Here is an 18,768-nt window from a genome sequence, read left to right as displayed (position 1 = left end):
TAACTAGACCTATTAATGAAACAATTAAATAACGTAACAACGGAGTATCGCGCAGAGAGATCTCAGAGAGTCAAATTAAATCAGTTGCTGCAAGATATAGGTAAAACAACTGTTCATATTGCGATAGGAGATGCTAGGTAAGTGTGCTGTATTAATAAACAGTAAGTAAAACAGTAAGTAAAACAGGTAAAAATATGTACGTAAGTTACGGAATAATTAATAAAATTAAGATATTAGGAAAAAATAAATGTCAAGGAAATAATTAGGTAGAATTATTGAAAGAAAACAGTTACAGTATATTAGTTTTGAGCACCTTTCGAGAATTAGGGTTGCCAATCGTCCGGAATTTTTCCGGATTGTCAGAAAATTAGTCATCTATGCAGGAAAAAAAGTAAATTGTTTTCAGGACATTTTATGTCCGGAATTTTGTTCACTGCAATATTATATTCTGAAATTTCATACTGATATATTTTCATTATTAGAGATCAGACGTAGTTTTCAATGACTTGGTATTAAATCAGTATTTGAATAACTTGAGTGATTCTGATGTGCATCTCTTTAAGATGGAAGCACTGAATGTGTATTAGAGGGCCATTGACTATTTGCAAAAATGGTTTGATTACGATTCTTCAGTTCTTAAGAAAATCATTTTTCTAAGCCTTAATAATACTTTCACATTCAGTGTCCTTACTGAAATTGTGAATATATTGCATGTTAATATAGAACTGGACTTTGAAAATGGTGATGCGTTCTATGAGTATTGCCTATTGAAAGAGATGATCCCAATATTGAAAGGTCTATGAACTCCTCAAGAACGCTGGGACACTGTTTTGAAGACACGTAGTGTGCCAAACTTAAAGAAAATCGCTGAACACAATGCTCTTCCAATTAGCAATGCTAATGTGGAACGAGTTTTTTAAAAATGAAGAATCTCTGAGCTGACGAGAGGAATCGGATGAGGCCAGAATTTGTAAAATCAGAACTCTAAGTAAAGACGAACTTTAATATGTCATGTAGAGAATTTTTTTGGCCATATTTCAACAAACAAAGAGCTAATATACAAAACCAAAGGAAGCGACAAGTATTCTTTCAAATAATAATAATAATGATAATAATAATAATAACAATAATCATAATCATAATCATAATAATAATGAAAACCTATGGTTAAAAACTAAACAAAAACCAGTTGAATTTGAAATTCGGCATAGGAAGTGGGGATGGCTGGGACATACACTTCGCCGACCTCAAGATGACCCCGCCAGGAAGGCATTGGATTGGAATCCGCAGGACAGCAGGGGAATTGGCAGACCCAAGATAACATGGAAACGAACTGTTCTCACAGAAGCAAAAACGATGGGGAAGACATGGAGTGAGATTAAGGCGTTGGCGAGGATTGGAGTCAGATGGAGAAGCTTTCTGAGAGCCCTATGTTCCACCTAGGAATGATGGAAATATTGATTGATTGATTGATTGATTGATTGATTGATTGATTGATTGATTGATTGATTGATTGATTGGTAATAATAATAATAATGATTTATTTTAGCTGGCACAGTTAAGGCCGTAAGGCCTTCTCTTCCACTCAACCAGCAAAAAGTATACATACATATGCATGAACTTACAAAGAATTCAACAATTTGATTTAGATAAGAGTTACATGTATACAAGAGTTATTTACGAAATTAAACAACAAAATACTATGAACTATTAAATTAAACATTGAAGTACAAACTATGTAGCAGAATTTAGCTAAAATACATAGAATGTTAATATATTTCAAATAATGTTAGATAATAGGAAGAGATTATTATGAGACAATTTTGAAAATACAGCGCTATCAGGACGCATGTGTAAAGGAAGGGGTAACAATGTAGACAGTGATAGTTTAAGTCAGTATGATTTGAGTGAAATGCTAAGAAGGTTATCTTTTAAGCTGTTTTTTAAAGTGTTTATTGTCTTGCAGCCCCTAATACTTTGTGACAGGGAATTCCATTGTCGCGAGGTGGATACTGTAAAAGATGATGAATAACGAGATGTTCTACGAAGAGGTATACTTAACGCGCCACAGATAAGTGATCTGGTATTTACGTCGTGGTTAGAGTATAGATAAGAGAAACCAGACGAAAGGTAAAGGTGAAAATGTTAATGTAGTGAGTGTAGGTTTTTTTATTAGGTTATTTTACGACGCTTTATCAACAACATCTTAGGTTATTTAGCGCCTGAATGAGATGAAGGTGATAATGCCGGTGAAATGAGTCCGGGGTCCAGCACCGAAAGGTGAGTGTAGGGACATGTATATCAACACCTGTGCTTTTCATTGTGTACAGACTTATGGCATGTTCTTTAATATAGGGCTACACCGCTACAACCAAATAATAACACGAAAGTAATTCTAATTGTTTAATTAAGCGACAAAATACAAGTGTATTTACACTGAAATTCGTTATAACTATATGTGCTTCTTTTATTTTTTAATGTGTCCTGAATTTCCGTCCTCTAGAGTTGGCAACCCTATCGAGAATACAAAAGCAAAGATGACCAAAAATGAATAGAAACCACCAGGGAAAAGAGGAAACTGAATACAAAAAATTGGAGGGCAAAATTATAATGAAAACTAGGGGTCTGGAAATTCAAGATGCACAACAGAAGGCTTTGGAAGATGAGCATGGAGAGAAGGTAGCTTGGTATTGTGACAGCTGCAACGGGGTTTGAACACGCGTCCGACAGGGCGCGCGGCAGACGAAACGCTGGTACGGGGAGCATCTGCATGCTGAAGGGCAGAGGGGGTGTATTACGTCAACGCGGCGAGGGGAGGGTGCGCGCGCAGCTGCTACTTGCGGAGTGAAGGGGGAACGGACCCTCCCGAATCTTCCAGAGAAGTCCGTCCGAAGTGGAGATATCCAGATAATTCGAGAGGACACCCGTAGAAATTTCTCGTAACTATGATTTTGCTATAAAAGAAGAAACGCGAGCGAACTTGGGCAGTTTTCAGTTTATTCAGCCATTCAGTGAGTAAGCCAGAGCAAGCAAGCCAGTCTTGTGTACCGGAGTTCGACTCGAGTGTGCGTCCGCAACTGTGTCAGCATCCGAAGGCCTGAGTTCGAGTGCAGTGGACCGCAGTTGGAGGGACCTGAGTTCGAGTGCAGTGGACCGCAGTTGGAGGGACCTGAGTTCGAGTACAGTGGACTGTCTCTGAAGGTCTGTGGTTCGAGATACTGTGAACTCGAGTGACTGAGCTAGAAGAACTGTGAACTGAGAACTGACAGTTCTGATTTGTAAATAGTGCTTTGTAAATATTAGTTAAGATTAACAGTTCATTGTTGTTCGTAATAGTCCAAGTAAATTGTCATTGTCGTCGGTGGAGTGCACTAACGAATACTGTGTTACTGTGTGGAGAGCAAATCCTATTGTTGAGATAATAAAGTTACATTGTTGTCTAGTTTAAAAAGTTACAGTACATAATCCGATATAAGCATGTATAACATTATTTATCTTTTCAAGGTGATCGACTACAAGGGATCCTTATTGCGAACGTTGTACAAAACAAGTAACCACGAAAATTCTTGGAGATGGTGCTGACGCCTAAGTTTTCGGTTATGGCATCACAAAAACAAATAAATACCCCTCCTAACAAAGCAAATATTCCAAAATTACTTCCAAGTTATTTTATTGCTGATCGTGAACAAGATTCAGTCGACAGGTTGGGCGCCTGGACTGTATAAAGACAGCCTGTTTGGCATGCCAGGAATTACAACTTCGTGTACGAAATATATAGAAATGTTTATTTCCATGGAAACCTGAACGTTACGTCATTACTCATTGATTAAATATCCTGCAGCCACAAAATCTTGCCAGTCATTGCAATAATACAAGGTTATCATAAAGGAGCTTTAAAATTTTAAGTATTCATAAAATATATTCTGTTCTACATAATTAGTTTCACAGTGCGTTAGTGTGAAGGTTAAAGTTTTACATTTTATTAGCGTCTACGTGCCTTGCTATCGACGATCTTTTACATGCAAATGAACATAGATGTCTAATATGATTTGTCTAAAGTAATTAAATATTCAAAATATTTACGTTATGCTGATGATCTAAAGATATTTAAATTAATATAAAATGTGTCTGATTTAAAATTTCTGCAAATTGATATGAACAATGTTTATCAATGGATTTTAATAATGGTTTAAATGTTAATACAGTTTGGCCAAGAATCTGCATAGAATTGGAATATATCAGTCCCCTAACTGCCCATTGTGCAACTCAAATCAAGAAATGGATTCAGAACACCCCAAAATCTGTGCTTCAGTGGCTGACCATGACAATATCTTTGAATAATATTGGAGTGCAAGAGGTCAAATGACTTTGTTGTCAAACGCCTGGCATTAGAAAACAACAACAACAAAAATGTTAATACAAAAAATATTTTTTATTTTTTTATTTTAGTAGGCTATTTTACGATGCTTTATCAACATCTCAGGTTATTTAGCGTCTGAATGAGATGAAGGTGATAATGCCGGTGAAATGAGTCCGGGGTCCAATACCGAAAGTTACCTAGCATTTGCTCAAATTGGGTTGAGGGAGAACCCCGGAAAAACCTCAACCAGCTAACTTGCCCCGACCGGGAATCGAATCTTGGCCACCTGGTTTCGCGGCTAGACGCGCTAACCGTTACTCCACAGATGTGGACCAAAAAATGTTGTTATAAGACTTATACAAGGGGTAATATTATTTAAGAGGTAATTATACATTGAATTATGAATAATTAGAACGAATATATTGTGTAAAACATCTAGAGGTAACTATTAATCATAATTTGACTTTTAATAATCACATATTTAATATAACAAATAATGATTCAAAAAATACGGGATTTATTATTAGAAACTCGAAAAATGTACAAAATATTTGATTTAGACACTTCTTTTCCGATTATCATATTCGCGCTAAATTTGAATAGCCTCAGTAATTTGGTCTCTCACTTGCAAAGTTCATAGTAATCAAATTGAAAAAATTCAAAAACGGTTCTGAAGATATCTTTATTTTAATATCGATATTCCACAACAAATTTTGTACAACAATCTACTTAATTAATTTAATTTAAATTCTCTTGTCATTCGTAGATTACTTGCTGAGCAACTTTTATTGTATAAAATATTCAACGGTCAATTAATATTTTATTGTATTAGAGTATTTTATTTCTTCTAATCGGTACTTTCTTCTAATCATGTAATATTCAATTAAATCCCACTCGAGCTTTGATTTTCTCCAGATAAATCAAAACCTCTAGTGATATTACTACAGATAACATTTCATAATCATATATTTAATATAACAAATAATGATTTAAAAATCTGGGATTTATTATTAGAGATTCTAAAAATTTACAAAACATTTCGAATTCGACACTTTTTTAATTATCACGTTCGCGCTAAATTTGAACATGCCTCAGTAATTTGGTCACCCACTTGTAAATCACACAGTAATCAAACTGCAAAAATCTCAAAAACCATTCTCAAATATCTTTATTTTGAATATCATTATTCGACTTTCCATAACAAATTTCGTACAACAGTCTACTTAATTTAATTTAAAGTCTATTGTCATTCGTAGAATACTTGCTGATTAACTTTTATTGTATAAAATATTCAACGGTCAGTTAATATTTTATTGTATTAGAATATTTTATTTCTTCTAATCGCTACTTTCTTCTAATCATATAATAGTCAATTAAATCCCACTGGAGTTTTGATTTTCTCTAGATAAATCAAAACTCTAGTCAGATTACTGTAGATAACATTTTGTTACAGATGTCGGTAAGAATGAAACTGTCAGTGTGGCCATGTGTAGGAATGTACACATGGATACCAAATGGGATCACTGAGTTTTGATTTGAATAGCGAAGGGATTTTTTTTACTGATTATGAAGATTTTTTAAACGTCTGTAAGGATTTCCGTCTGAAAAAAATCTGGCAACACTGAGAACAGCAAAAATTACACAGATGATAGTGATAACATTTTTGTTACAGATGTCGGCAAGAATGAAGCTGTGCACATTCCTGATCTCAGGTAAGATCATCATCATCATCATCATCATCATCATCATCATCATCGCGAACAGCTTCAAAACAACTTCTCTCTTACATCATACCGCAGATCAATTATTTTTTCTATGCCCAAGGTTGCGGGTTCGATCCCGGGCCAGGTCGATGGCATTTAAGTGTGCTTAAATGCGACAGGCTCATGTCGGTAGATTTACTGGCATGTAAAAGAACTCCTGCGGAATAAAATTCCGGCACATCCGGCGACGCTGATATAACCTCTGCAGTTGCGAGCGTCGTTAAATAGAATATAAAAAAAATTTAAAAATCCATTATTTTGCCTGTCACAGAGTAGCATATATTTATGCTTGAGTTTAGGAAGCAGAACAATTTACTGTAAAAAGTGACACTTCCATGTAAAAGTGACCGGATAACATATAGTAATAGCCCTTTTTTCAAATGGACGTGGCTCTCAGAATGAAAATGTTACAATGATGGTTAGGCCCATGCTTGTTGGTTATCTAGAAGTTATCAGTGAAATCCGACACAGCTCTCCATCCCTTCGAAAGTGTATTAGGCCTCCTACATTTCTCTGGCAAGGTTTTGAGTTAACAGCCTATTACTGATCTTTCTTTCCCTCTGGAAAAAGAACTAAGGCAAAGCCTAGTGAAGTACTTTGTATGGAGTGTGGCATTTCTGGGGTAGAATCATAATCATTAAGATACCAAGTGAAATAACTGAATGAATGAATTAATTAATTATTATATCAATCAATAAATCAATCAATCAATTAATGAATGAAAAATCAGTGAATCACAGAATCAGTCAATGACTCAATCAATGAATCCATGGATGGATGAATCAATGAGTCGCTGGTTAGATGAATGGATGGATGGATGAATGAATCGTGATTGATTGATTGATTGATTGATTGATTGAGATAATATATACAGAAAAGCTCAGAACTGACTGACACTTCATGATTTGCAATGACTTCCTAACTAGAGCACACTAAAGGAAGGAATGCAAAACTTCCGTGCAAAGTAAATAATTTTATGATTTATGAAAAATTAATACGAGCTTTAGATTTCTCATATTGCCTTCGGTGCAACAGATCACTCGAGTGTCACCAGCCCAGTGCAAGGGATCAGGATTCTTTCTCTTCCGAGGATATTAGGTTAAGTCGATTTTCGGCTTTCCTTGGAACGGCGAAACTCGGAGTGAGAAAAGTGACCAACAGCCTTGGGGCTCACATATTTAGTTTTTCTCAGTCCCAAATTTCCTTGCAAAGGCTCGATTTCGCGTAACTTTCAAATGTTTCTCCCCCCATTTCCCCTATTGATATTGACACTGGCATGAAAAATTACATCCGTAATATAAAACCCGTTAGATGCATAACATTGCTTAAACAATCGATAGAATTATCATAAACTCTGCTTTAATACCTTCTCCACCACCACGATCCTTACATTCTCTCATACTACCATACTATTTTCTCCACCAGCACAAACTCCTATATCACGACCACCACTACTATCTCTTCCACCATTACCACAACCACCACCATAGCTACTTCCCCAAATGTACAGGGACATCACTTTATTTTTACCAACATTTTTAACATTAACCTGGCTATACTCGGAAACTCAGTTGCCCCCTTCCATTACAGGAGTTTGATGTTACTAGTGCAATATGTAAACAAATCAGTTTACTATATATAGGAGGAGAGAAAAGTAGTGTATCCATTTATGTTGTAGGAAAATACGATATTACGATTTTCAGTTTGATTCTCACTTTTACGGAATTTATCAAAATACAGTAGAGTAGTAACATTTTTTTCAAAAACTCAACTTTTCAGGCGGCTATGTTCGTTATGTAATGTCTACTTTATTTAGCATATTAATTATTGGTGTTAACATACAATATAGAGAGCGCATTTAAATTGAGGGGGTCGTAAGTAAAGGGCTGTAAGTGCACTTAAGTTACTTTTGAGAAAATGGGGTTTAAATATTTAAGTTTTCGTAAAATCGGTGAAATTTTTATTTAAATTTTAATGTGTGATGCGATTAAAATATCCCTTTGCCACTAAAATTTTAGATACTTTTGCTTACACTGGATGCACTTAACTCATGTTATTACAAATGTCACTAGCATTCCTTTGCTTCTAGCCACCTCAATTCAAAATAAGCTAATCTGAATTTTTAAATAAATTGCTGAAAATGGTTGTCGTTCATTACAATGCAGGCTTCAATTCTTTAATGCATATTATTAAAAACATTTTGAAGCATATTCTCTGAAATTGAATTTATCGTTTCTTGAATATAATTTTTTAGTACGATATTATTAATATAGGTTCTTTCTTCTATAGAAAACGCAACCATATTTATGAAACACACTATACACTGCAGTGTTTACTTCACTGCTTGAAGACTTCGAATGCAACAGCGGCCGTAAGTTTGTGTGTCTGACGGGAGCAAGGACATTAGTGAAGGGGTGGGAGTGAAGTACATTCAGAAATGCAGGTATAATAAAAATGCAAGTAAAAATAAAATGATGTCCCTGTAGAAAACTGCCGCATCCAAAGTATGCAATTAGACCGAATATTTTTGTCTGTATTGGAATCCCTTCCTGAGCACGAGTCTTACTCATTCAGGAGCGGGCTAGTTTATCTTTCAATGTATTTATTAACTTGTATTCATTTGTATTTTATAAGCAATAAAATAAATTTATTTATTTATTTTTTTCAGTAGCGTTGCTATGTAGTTATGTGTAAGACGGTACAAAAATATATTTCACTACATACTATCAAAAGATATAATTTATTTGAAATCATAAATCCAAGCAAAATACACCATAAAATATGGACTTCTAGTAAGTTTCTGAAGCTAATGTCTCGGGACTGTTTAATTGACTCAGACTCTCTGAAGTTAAACAGATCCATTAAGACTGTGGTTCACAAATGATCTAACCCGACTTTAATTCAATTCTCAATCTGGAATTAATTAATTTTATCGGCTATCTCTTTTCAGTGACCTTAATTGTAACGGTGAACTCAGATCTGACGAAAAGCTGCGACAGAGATTGTCTGAACGAATTTGAACCGGTGTGCGTCTTCGATATCGACAACCAGCCGAAGCTCTTTGGCAACTTATGCGAACTCGCCAACTATGAATGTATGGTAGAAACAAGTAAGTAAGAACTACACCTATAGATGTTGGAATTCTGCTGCTGTTATTGTGACATCTCAAGGTCCGTTCATTTCTACGTGGCACCATCAATAAGTTCGTGGACTGGCTGGTGCATTACAGCAGATAGACTGCGCCACAGGATGGTGCCGTGTCAGTTCTTCTCTTGTCCCAGCAAGAGGCAGTTGCGTAAGAAGAACTAAGGCCCATTCACAATGAACATTAAACATAACCATAACATAAACACAGAAGTTTGCGACCAGGTTACCAAATGGGATCATTCACAATGATTCACATAAGCATAGACATTAACATTGCCGTTAGACGTTAACTTGAAAGTTTGCGAACTCCAAACTTTCATGCTATGCTTATGTGATTTGCAAACAGTACACAATCGTGGAGCGCTGAAGTATACGACAGAATATGAGGAAATGGCGTCGTTATTATGTTTCCATGGTTACCAAGTATCTTCGCGGTTATGTTTATGTCCCCATCATGAATGATGTGATTTTACCGTAAAGGTCCATTCACAATGAAAATTAAACATAACCGTAACATAAACACAGAAGTTTGCGACCAGGTTACCAAATGGGATCATTCACAATGATTCACATAAGTATAGACATTAACATTGCCGTTAGACGCTAACTTGAAAGTTTGCGAACTCCAAACTTTCATGCTATGCTTATGTGATTTGCAAACAGTACACAACCGTGGAGCGCTGAAGTATACGACAGAATATGAGGAAATGGCGTCGTTGTTATGTTTCCATGGTTACCAAGTATCTTTGCGGTTATGTTTATGTCCCCATACCTCCACACCCTCTTACCTAGCATCTCATTTTGTTTACAATTCGCTACCTCGAACCCGAAACACGTACCTTCTCTCTATTCCTCTGCACAGAACATCCTTCTACTCATCATCTTTCAGCATATCTATTCCACGCCTCTGGAATTCTCTCCCTGACCATTTCAGAGACCGTCGGACATTATCAAAATTCAAATTTAAATTAAAAAATCACATTCTAGTTCATGGAATTGCTTGTTGAACACCTGTGAGATTGAGCAACTTCGCCTTAACCCATAACACATAGTAAATATTGTAACTATGCTGTTGTAAAATTAATATGTAATGCATTTATTATTATTATTATTATTATTATTATTATTATTATTATTATTATTATCAGTTACCAGTTATCACTATCACCATTGCTATCTCTGTTTTCTTTCTTTATTCTTGTATTAGCTCGATGAGAGCTCTATAGTATTCTTTTGACTGTGTTGACCCTCTATAGGGCTTTAACTTCATTTGTATTATTTTCATCACTGTATTTCTTTTTTGTATTTATATGTGCTATCTGGTAGGATGGAAGAGAAGGCCTTATAGCCATAATCCTGTCAGATTAAATCTATACCTACTAATAATAAATCTGTAGCCGAAATTTTTCTGGTAATTTTCGATTTTCCAAAAATAATTGGTCCTAATATGTATAATTAACCGCCTTGAAACCGAAAATCCCTTTATTGAAATTTTTGTTTGCATGTCTGTCTGTCTGTCTGGATGTTTGTTACCTTTTCACGCGATAATGGCTGAACCGATTTATATGAAAATTGGAATATAAATTAAGTTCGTTGTAACTTAGATTTTAGGCTATATGGCATTCAAAATACGTTATTTAAAAGGGGGGTTATAAGGGGGCCTGAATTAAATAAATCGAAATATCTCGCTTATTATTGATTTTTGTGAAAAATCTTACATAGCAAGAGTTTCTTTAAACATCATTTCCGATACGTTTTATTCTATGCAAAGTTTTGATAGGACCGATATTTAATGAGTTAAATGAGTTTCAAAATTACAATAACAACGCCATCTAAGGCGGTGTAATGAAATAAAAAACAAATGACTTCGTCAATAAGGGGCCTTGGACAAGAACAATCGAAAGCTATGAAACATAGCTTACAGAGAATGTTTCTGTGTTTGCATGAAGTAATGTCGGAAGCTAAATTAACCGATTTGTATAATTAATATTATTAATTCAACTTTGGAAAGTGTAGTTTCTCTAGATGGACATAATGCTATAATGTTATTACAGTACCTTCTGAGTGAATCGAGGACAGGTAAGATTAAAATAGCTTCTTATGCATAGAAAACTTGATAGGCTATTCTGTACATTCGTTTCCTGTATTTCCTAAAATAATTTTTATGACCAAATGAGTGGTCTCTGGATCAAAATGATCGCATTTTAATTATTTGGATGCAATTTAAATCAAGTAACATATTAAACGATTTATCCTTCTATCAAACACGAATGTTCCCTTGATCAAATGTCCTATTTTAATTATGTAATTACTTTATATTTATTTCTAACGGGTGCAGCGGAGCGCACGGGTACGGCTAGTAAATAATAAATTTATATGAATGATGTGATTTTACCGTTACGTTTTCATTCTTTAAATTAACGCTTACGTTATGTATAATTTTCATTGTGAATGGGCCTCTACAGTCTCTATTGTGAAGGGAAGTTGAATGCAAGCGGTGGAACTCGAGAATATCGCAGTTTGAGCAACGGGCAAACGTCAAGTTCTGTCAAAAATTAGAAAAATCCGCTAGAGAAACGAGTGAGCCACAGGCGCGACTGCTGTATCAGATATACATACTATTTTGTGTGCCTCCCATCCAGTTACTCGAGACAGTGTGACATTCATAAGGCGGAGAGTCAAAAGATGAAAATCTCCGTGCTGAAGCTGTAAACAAGCTCAAGAAGACTAATGGCCGGTTTCATCAACATCTGTTAAAGCTTAACGATTTGTTAGAGCCATTTTAACAGGAAATTTAACAGAATGTAGCTACGTATCATCAATATACGTTATGACTAACGACTTGTTAAAATTTCTGTTAGTTTAACGCCCCATCCTTCATCTGTTAAATTTTAACAAGTCGTTAAGATTGCTGACAGACGAAATACAGTTATATTACAGTTACTTGAAAGCTGAGGTGGAGGTGGAGGAGGTAGAGCTATACAGCTATACCATGAAAAAATGAAAATTTTATTTTATCAAGCGCAACATTTCTAGAAAGATGCAGACACTCGAAGGCTGTTGTTTTCAAGGTATTTACTCGTACAAGAGATTGAAGTGAGGTTAAGTTATCCAACAGAAAGAAACTAACATTATCACCTATGCAACAGCTACTCATATGAATATATTGTTGATATGTGTGGTCAGCGTACATTTGGTACTAGAGATGAACAACGATCGAGAAAGCAAGACTAACAGCGCCCGCAAAGCCGAAAACCCGCACGACAATGTTCTATACGTCCTGTCGTTGACGTGAAGACTGATTGTGAGTGTTTCGAGAAGTCGAGATTAATCACTCCCGAAGTCCCGAACGTCAAGCAGCCTTGAATCTCCACAGCTGTTTATACCTGACTGAACTTTTATCTACTTTGGCAACTGCTATATATGTATAGACAATCAAGTAGCCTATTTGAAACATCATCTCTATCTTTCAGTGTATAATAATCCGTTCCCCAATCTCTATTTAATTACTAGGCCCTTATTAAAAGGCTAGAAAATTTCTTTTCATATGATTGAGATCACGTGTTCAATCTCAAGTAAAAAGATATTAACGTTATGTTTTATGTTCTAAGAAATGCAAATTTATTTGAGAATTGTTTTTTTTTTTTCTATTTATATAGCCATAGGTAATATATAATAGAACCAGAATATTTTGATAACTAAGATACTGTTCTGTTTTGTCTCATTTAAACATTTATAATGTTATTTATTTCAACGGTGTACGTTATTCAAAGTTACGAAATCTTTCCATGCCGACCAAATGCTATTTCGAGAAAGACGAGCGAGATTCGAAGCGCACGTGACGAGAATCGAAAGACAAATGCAACGAACACAGCGAGCGAGAGCGGCAGTTAGTTTTGTTCATCTCTATTTGGTACTGATTCTGTATTTTCATCTTCATTGTAAATTATTGTAACGTAAGATCTTTCTCAACAAAAACTACTGGGATATCGGCGCTAGGAATAATGTTTTCACCTGAAAAGAGTAATTTAATCTAAAGTGAATGTGCAGAAATAATTAATTTTTATACAGGGCTATGCAAAATCGATTAAATTTACCTTCATTATTTGTAGGGCTACTGCTACAGACAAGCATATTCGATAATGAAATAAAATGTAAACTACAGTTTATTTTAAAGTGCTCGTTAATGAATAGTTGCCATTATATTGAGCATTACAATCGTATTGACTTGACAACGATTCAATTTGTTGCTGAATTATTGTCAACACTTTTGAATTGGTATCACCAGTAGAAGTTGTAGCAGTTCCTCTTCTAGTTTTGAAATGTTGGAGTTTCTTAATTTAACCGTATTATTTTAGACTAGCCGTACCCGTGCGCTCCGCTGCACCCATTAGATATAAATATAAAGTAATTACATAATTAAAATAGGACATTTGATCCAGGGAACATTCGGTTTGATAGAAAGATAAATCGTTTATTATGTTACTTAATTTAAATTGTATTAAAAAATTAAAATGCGATCATTTTGATCCAGTCATAAAAATTATTTTAGGAAGTACAGGAAACGAATGCCTATCACGTTTTCTATGCATAAGAAGCTATTTTAATCTTACCTGCCCTCGATTCACTCAGAAGTTACTGTAATAACATTATAGCATTATGTCCATCTAGAGAAACTACACTTTCTAATAGTGAATTAATAATTAATTATCAAATCGATTAATTTAGCTTCCGATATTACTTCATACAATCACAGAAACATTCCCTGTAGGCTACCGTATGTTTCATAGCTTTCGATTGTTGTTGTCCAAGGCCCCTTATAGACGAAGTCATTTGTTTTATATTTCATTACACCGCCTTAGATGACGTTGTTATTGTAATTTTGAAACTCATTTATCTCATTAAATATCAGTCCTATCAAAATTTTTCAAAGAATAAAACGTATCGGAAATGATGTTTAAAGAAACTCTTGCTATGTAAGATTTTTCACAAAAATCAATAATAAGCGAGATATTTCGATTTATTTAATTCAGGCCCCCTTATAACCCCCCTTGTAAATAACGTATTTTGAATACCATATAGCCTAAATTCTAAGTTACAACGAACTTAATTTATATTCCAATTTTCATATAAATCGGTTCAGCCATTATCGCGTGAAAAGGTAACAAACATCCAGAAAGACAGACAGACAGACAGACATACAAACAAAAATTTCAAAAAAGCGATTTTCGGTTTCTGGTAATTTTCGATTTTCCAAAAATAATTGGTCCTAACATATATAATTAACCACCCTGAAACCGAAAATCGCTTTTTTGACATTTTTGTTTATATGTCTGTCTGTCTGTCTGTCTGTCTGTCTGTCTGTCTGTCTGGATGTTTGTTACCTTTTCACGCGATAATGGCTGAAAGGATTTCGATGAAAATTGGAATATAAATTACGTTCGTTGTAACTTAGATTTTAGGTTATACGGCACTCAAAATACCTTATTTAAAAGGGGGGTTATAAGGGCGCCTGAATTAAATAAATCGAAATATCTCGCTTATTATTGACTTTTGTGAAAAATGTTACATAACACAGATTCTTTAAACATGATTTCCGATAAGTTTTATCCTTCGTAAAATTTTGATAGGACTGATATTTAATGAGATAAATGAGTTTTAAAATCAAAGTAACTGCCATCTTAAGCCGGTGTAATGAAATAAAAAACAAATGACTTCGTCTTTAAGGGGCCTTGGACAACAACAATCGAAAGTTATGAAACATAGTCTACAGAAATTGTTTCTGTGTTTGTATGAAGTAATATCCGAAGCTAAATTAACCGATTTGTATAATTAATTATTATTTCACCATTGGGAAGTGCAGTTTCTCTAGATGGACATAATGCTATAATGTTATTACAGTAACTTCTGAGTGAATCGAGAACAGGTAAGATTAAAATAGCTTCTTATCCACAGAAAACTTTATAGGCTATTCTGAATATTCGTTTCCTGTATGTCTTAAAATAATTTTTATATACACATTAAATCTAAATGGTGTCAATCTTCATTAAACTATGGTTGCATGTAATAAAATTTAAGAAACATGTTAAAGGAATTGTCATTGCACATAATGAGTGGTCTCTGGACCATAATGATCGGAATTTAATTATTTAAATACAATTTAAATTAAGTAACATATTAAACGAATTATCCTTCTATCAAGCACGAATCTTCCCTGGATCAAATGTCCTATTTTAATTATGTAATTACTTTATATTTATTTCTAACGGGTGCAGCGGAGCGCACGGGTACGGCTAGTTACAGGAATATTTTCGAATGTTTTGTGAAACATATTTTACCGTAATTTGTGGCTACAAAAACTACTTCCTCTAAATTTGTACATTTGTAATTTGTACTTTCGTGAAATAGGCCCCAACTGTTTTTTACTCCAATTCTCACAGACTCAGCACGTAATGCGAACACTGGTTAATTAAGCTACTAGCGGGTAGTTAGCTACTACATAGTATCTACACATTCCAAACAGACATGTTTATTCACAATTGGGTAATTTTTTATGTTTCCGCCACATTCTGTATTGCGACGCAAAATGTTCGGTGCAGGTGTGTGTCGAAGTTGTGCTTCAGTGTAATTTGTTAGCGTCAGCTTGCTTTGTTTTGCGAATGGGGGCCAGGGACGGAGAAATACTCCTAGTATTTGTGCCAAAAAAAAGTTATAAAAAAATTGTACGACAAATGCAAACACCTCATCTGACGAAGAATACGTAAACAAAATGCAATAATACGCAAATATGTAAATTAAAGAAAATATTGTCAAAATTGTGATTCAAGGAGTGTAATTTATAATTATTTATTGAACGAACATTTTCAACTACATATGCTATTCTGATATCATACGATTGTCTAATCAGACACCAAGAAACTGACTATCTAGGATTGTTGGGATGGCTGTTTAGAGTCAAATGAATTAGCTGTCTAAAGTAGGCTATGTGTGATTATCTAGATCTTTGGCCTGCAAACTATTTAGACCTGTGACCTACTCCGAAAATGTTTATAATAGCTGGTGAGCTACAATTAAATACAAAACAAATATAACGCAAATGAAAGATATGTACTCTCTCTGTCTCTCATTATTTGTTTCATGCGTTTCAGTTTTTTTTACGTTGCGAATAATGGAAATTATAGTTTTCTTGAACGTTACTGTTATTCAAGAGTAATTTATAATTTATCCTGTACCCAAATAAAAAGAGTTCTGCATTCTCCACAGTACTAAAAAAAATAAGATATTTCACTTCATTCATAAATTATATTGTTTAAGTAGATGTACTCTATTATTATATTTATTTACTTACTTACAAATGGCTTTTAAAGTACCCGCAGGTTCATTGCCGCCCTCACATAAGCCCGCCATCGGTTCCTATCCTGTGCAAGATTAATCCAGTCTCTACCACCATATCACACCTTTTGTACAAATTCACATGAAAAACTGCCTGTATATTTCCGTTCTAATCATTCACAATACAGGGAGAGTGGATTATTTGTCCTCTAAATTCCATGACTCTCGACGGGATAAGAACACGCGATCTGGGATCCAACGGCAAGCAAAATAGCAACTACATCACCGAGCATATTCTCAGATACAGTGAATTCCAATAATTATAAAGTTCATGAAAGGGAAAGAGAATGCGGAACTGGACAACTTATTTATGTTTTTAGTAAATTATATGAAATACACTCAGGGACAAAAAAAACCGGACACTTCTATATTTGCTTGTATTTTGTTGCCAATTATTTCAAAATGAAACAAAACCCATTTAAACAAAATAATGTTTCATTTAGCACCTTATATGACAACATTTGAAAAAAAATCTCTGATGAGAAAATTTACAAAAAATTACAAAGGGCGTATAACTATGGCATCGTTTGGTCTAACTGTTTTTTCATTTTATGGTGCCTTAAACATTAAAAACTCTTTTTAGTAACGGGTATTACCCCCTCTGGCTTGAGTAACTGCATCCATACGTCTTGGCATGCTCTCAATTTGGTTAGCAATGTCTTCTTGAGGAATAAGTTCCCATTCTTCGCCAAGTGCTCGCCTCAACTCTTGTAACGATTCTGGTCTCGGTCGTCTATTCTTAACACGCCGTCCCAGCATGTCCCACACGTGTTCAATTGGGTTCATGTCTGGACTCCTTGCTGGCCATGGAAGAACATGGATTCCCACTTCTTGGAGATAATCTCCGACAGCATGGGCAATATGCGGCCGTGCATTATCATGCATTAAAACAAAATTATCGCCTACAAATTGGCCAAATGGCACAACATGATCAGCCAAACATTCATTTATATGCCTATCAGTTGTTAGTCTTCCATTTTCAACAAAAACCAACTCTGTACGAGCATCCGTACACACTCCTGCCCAAACCATCACTCCACCACCTCCATACGGCACATTTTCGGAAATGCAACACTGTGAAAATCGTTCTCCCCTCCTTCTCCAAACTCTTTCACGTCCATCAGGTGAGCACAGATTGAAACGGGACTCATCGGTGAACAGAACACAGCTCCACTGTCCATTTCTCCAATCCCTGTGATCATTTGCAAAACGCAGTCGTTCAACTCGATGCATCCTGAGAAGTCTGGGACCAGTTGCAGGTCTACTTGATATCAGTTTACTTGCTTTCAACCTCCTTCTAACTGTTTTGGCCGAAATTGGGCGTCCATGCATGTTAACAAATTGCTGGGCTACACTAGTAGTTGGCAGGTTGCGCTCCCTAAGAACTCTCAACACCATATACCTATCTTCATTTGGATTTGTAGCTCTTGGACGACCCGAACCTGGTCTTCTGGTATATTCTAGGGTCTCTCTATACCGTTTTATGGCATCATGGGTTGTGCTTCTAGCCATATTCATAACATTTGCAATGTAACGTACACTGCGTCCATCATCGTAAAGGGCTACAGCTCGAGCCACATCTTCAGGTCGCATCTTGTTTTAAGACAAATGTTACAACCCCACTTAAACTCAGAAAATGTAAAAATAAAGAAATAACGAATGATAACGATAATGAAGCACAAAATGGTTGAGACAAAACTGTTATAGCTGAGACTCCGAAAGCAAAATTGGAATATTTGGTTGTAATGGCTTGTTTATAAAACAAAAAACAATCAACAATGTATACATGTCTCCATAACAACAGATGGCTACCATAATATTGTATGAGAAGATAATGTTTTGCAAAATACCAGCAAATATTAAAGTGTCCGGTTTTTTTTTGTTCCTGAGTGTATATATATATTTTTTTTTAATTTTAGCTATGTGTTATATTACAGAATTGAGAAGAGGACGTATGGAGACATGTGATCCTTTCTTGTAGTAAAAATCCAGAAAGAGAATAATAAATATGTTGAGAAGGTTTGAATGGTTTATTGAAATTATGAAAATGTTTTACTTTCGCTTAACGAATTATGATTTGTGTGCGCGTGTGAATATCTCTTAATA

General features: G+C 35.0%; 2 protein-coding genes across 6 annotated transcripts in view; one reads left to right on the top strand and one right to left on the bottom strand.

The window, feature by feature from the left end:
- Window positions 1–18,768, bottom strand: part of LOC138702989 (titin homolog) — a 914,774-nt gene that overhangs the window by 810,279 nt on the left and 85,727 nt on the right. The window lies entirely within an intron of this gene.
- LOC138702687 (uncharacterized) lies at window positions 80–18,732 on the top strand. Its single transcript, XM_069830013.1, has 4 exons — window positions 80–137; window positions 6,033–6,072; window positions 9,074–9,232; window positions 18,600–18,732. Exons 2-4 carry the CDS (start codon window positions 6,033–6,035, stop codon window positions 18,641–18,643), a joined length of 243 nt encoding a protein of 80 aa, XP_069686114.1. The 5' UTR covers window positions 80–137; the 3' UTR covers window positions 18,644–18,732.

Source organism: Periplaneta americana, chromosome 7 (assembly GCF_040183065.1).
Source record: "Periplaneta americana isolate PAMFEO1 chromosome 7, P.americana_PAMFEO1_priV1, whole genome shotgun sequence".
NCBI lineage: Eukaryota > Metazoa > Arthropoda > Insecta > Blattodea > Blattidae > Periplaneta > Periplaneta americana.
Note: the sequence above shows the minus strand (reverse complement) of the source record. Positions and strands in the feature narration are given on the sequence as shown.

Bases quoted from the DNA above. Each gene is read 5' to 3' on its own strand.
- LOC138702687 (XM_069830013.1), top strand. From the start codon at position 6,033: ATGTCGGCAAGAATGAAGCTGTGCACATTCCTGATCTCAG. The intron at 6,073-9,073 runs GTAAGATCATCA...ATCTCTTTTCAG, and splicing joins GTGCACATTCCTGATCTCAG to TGACCTTAATTGTAACGGTG. The intron at 9,233-18,599 runs GTAAGTAAGAAC...GTTATATTACAG, and splicing joins TGAATGTATGGTAGAAACAA to AATTGAGAAGAGGACGTATG.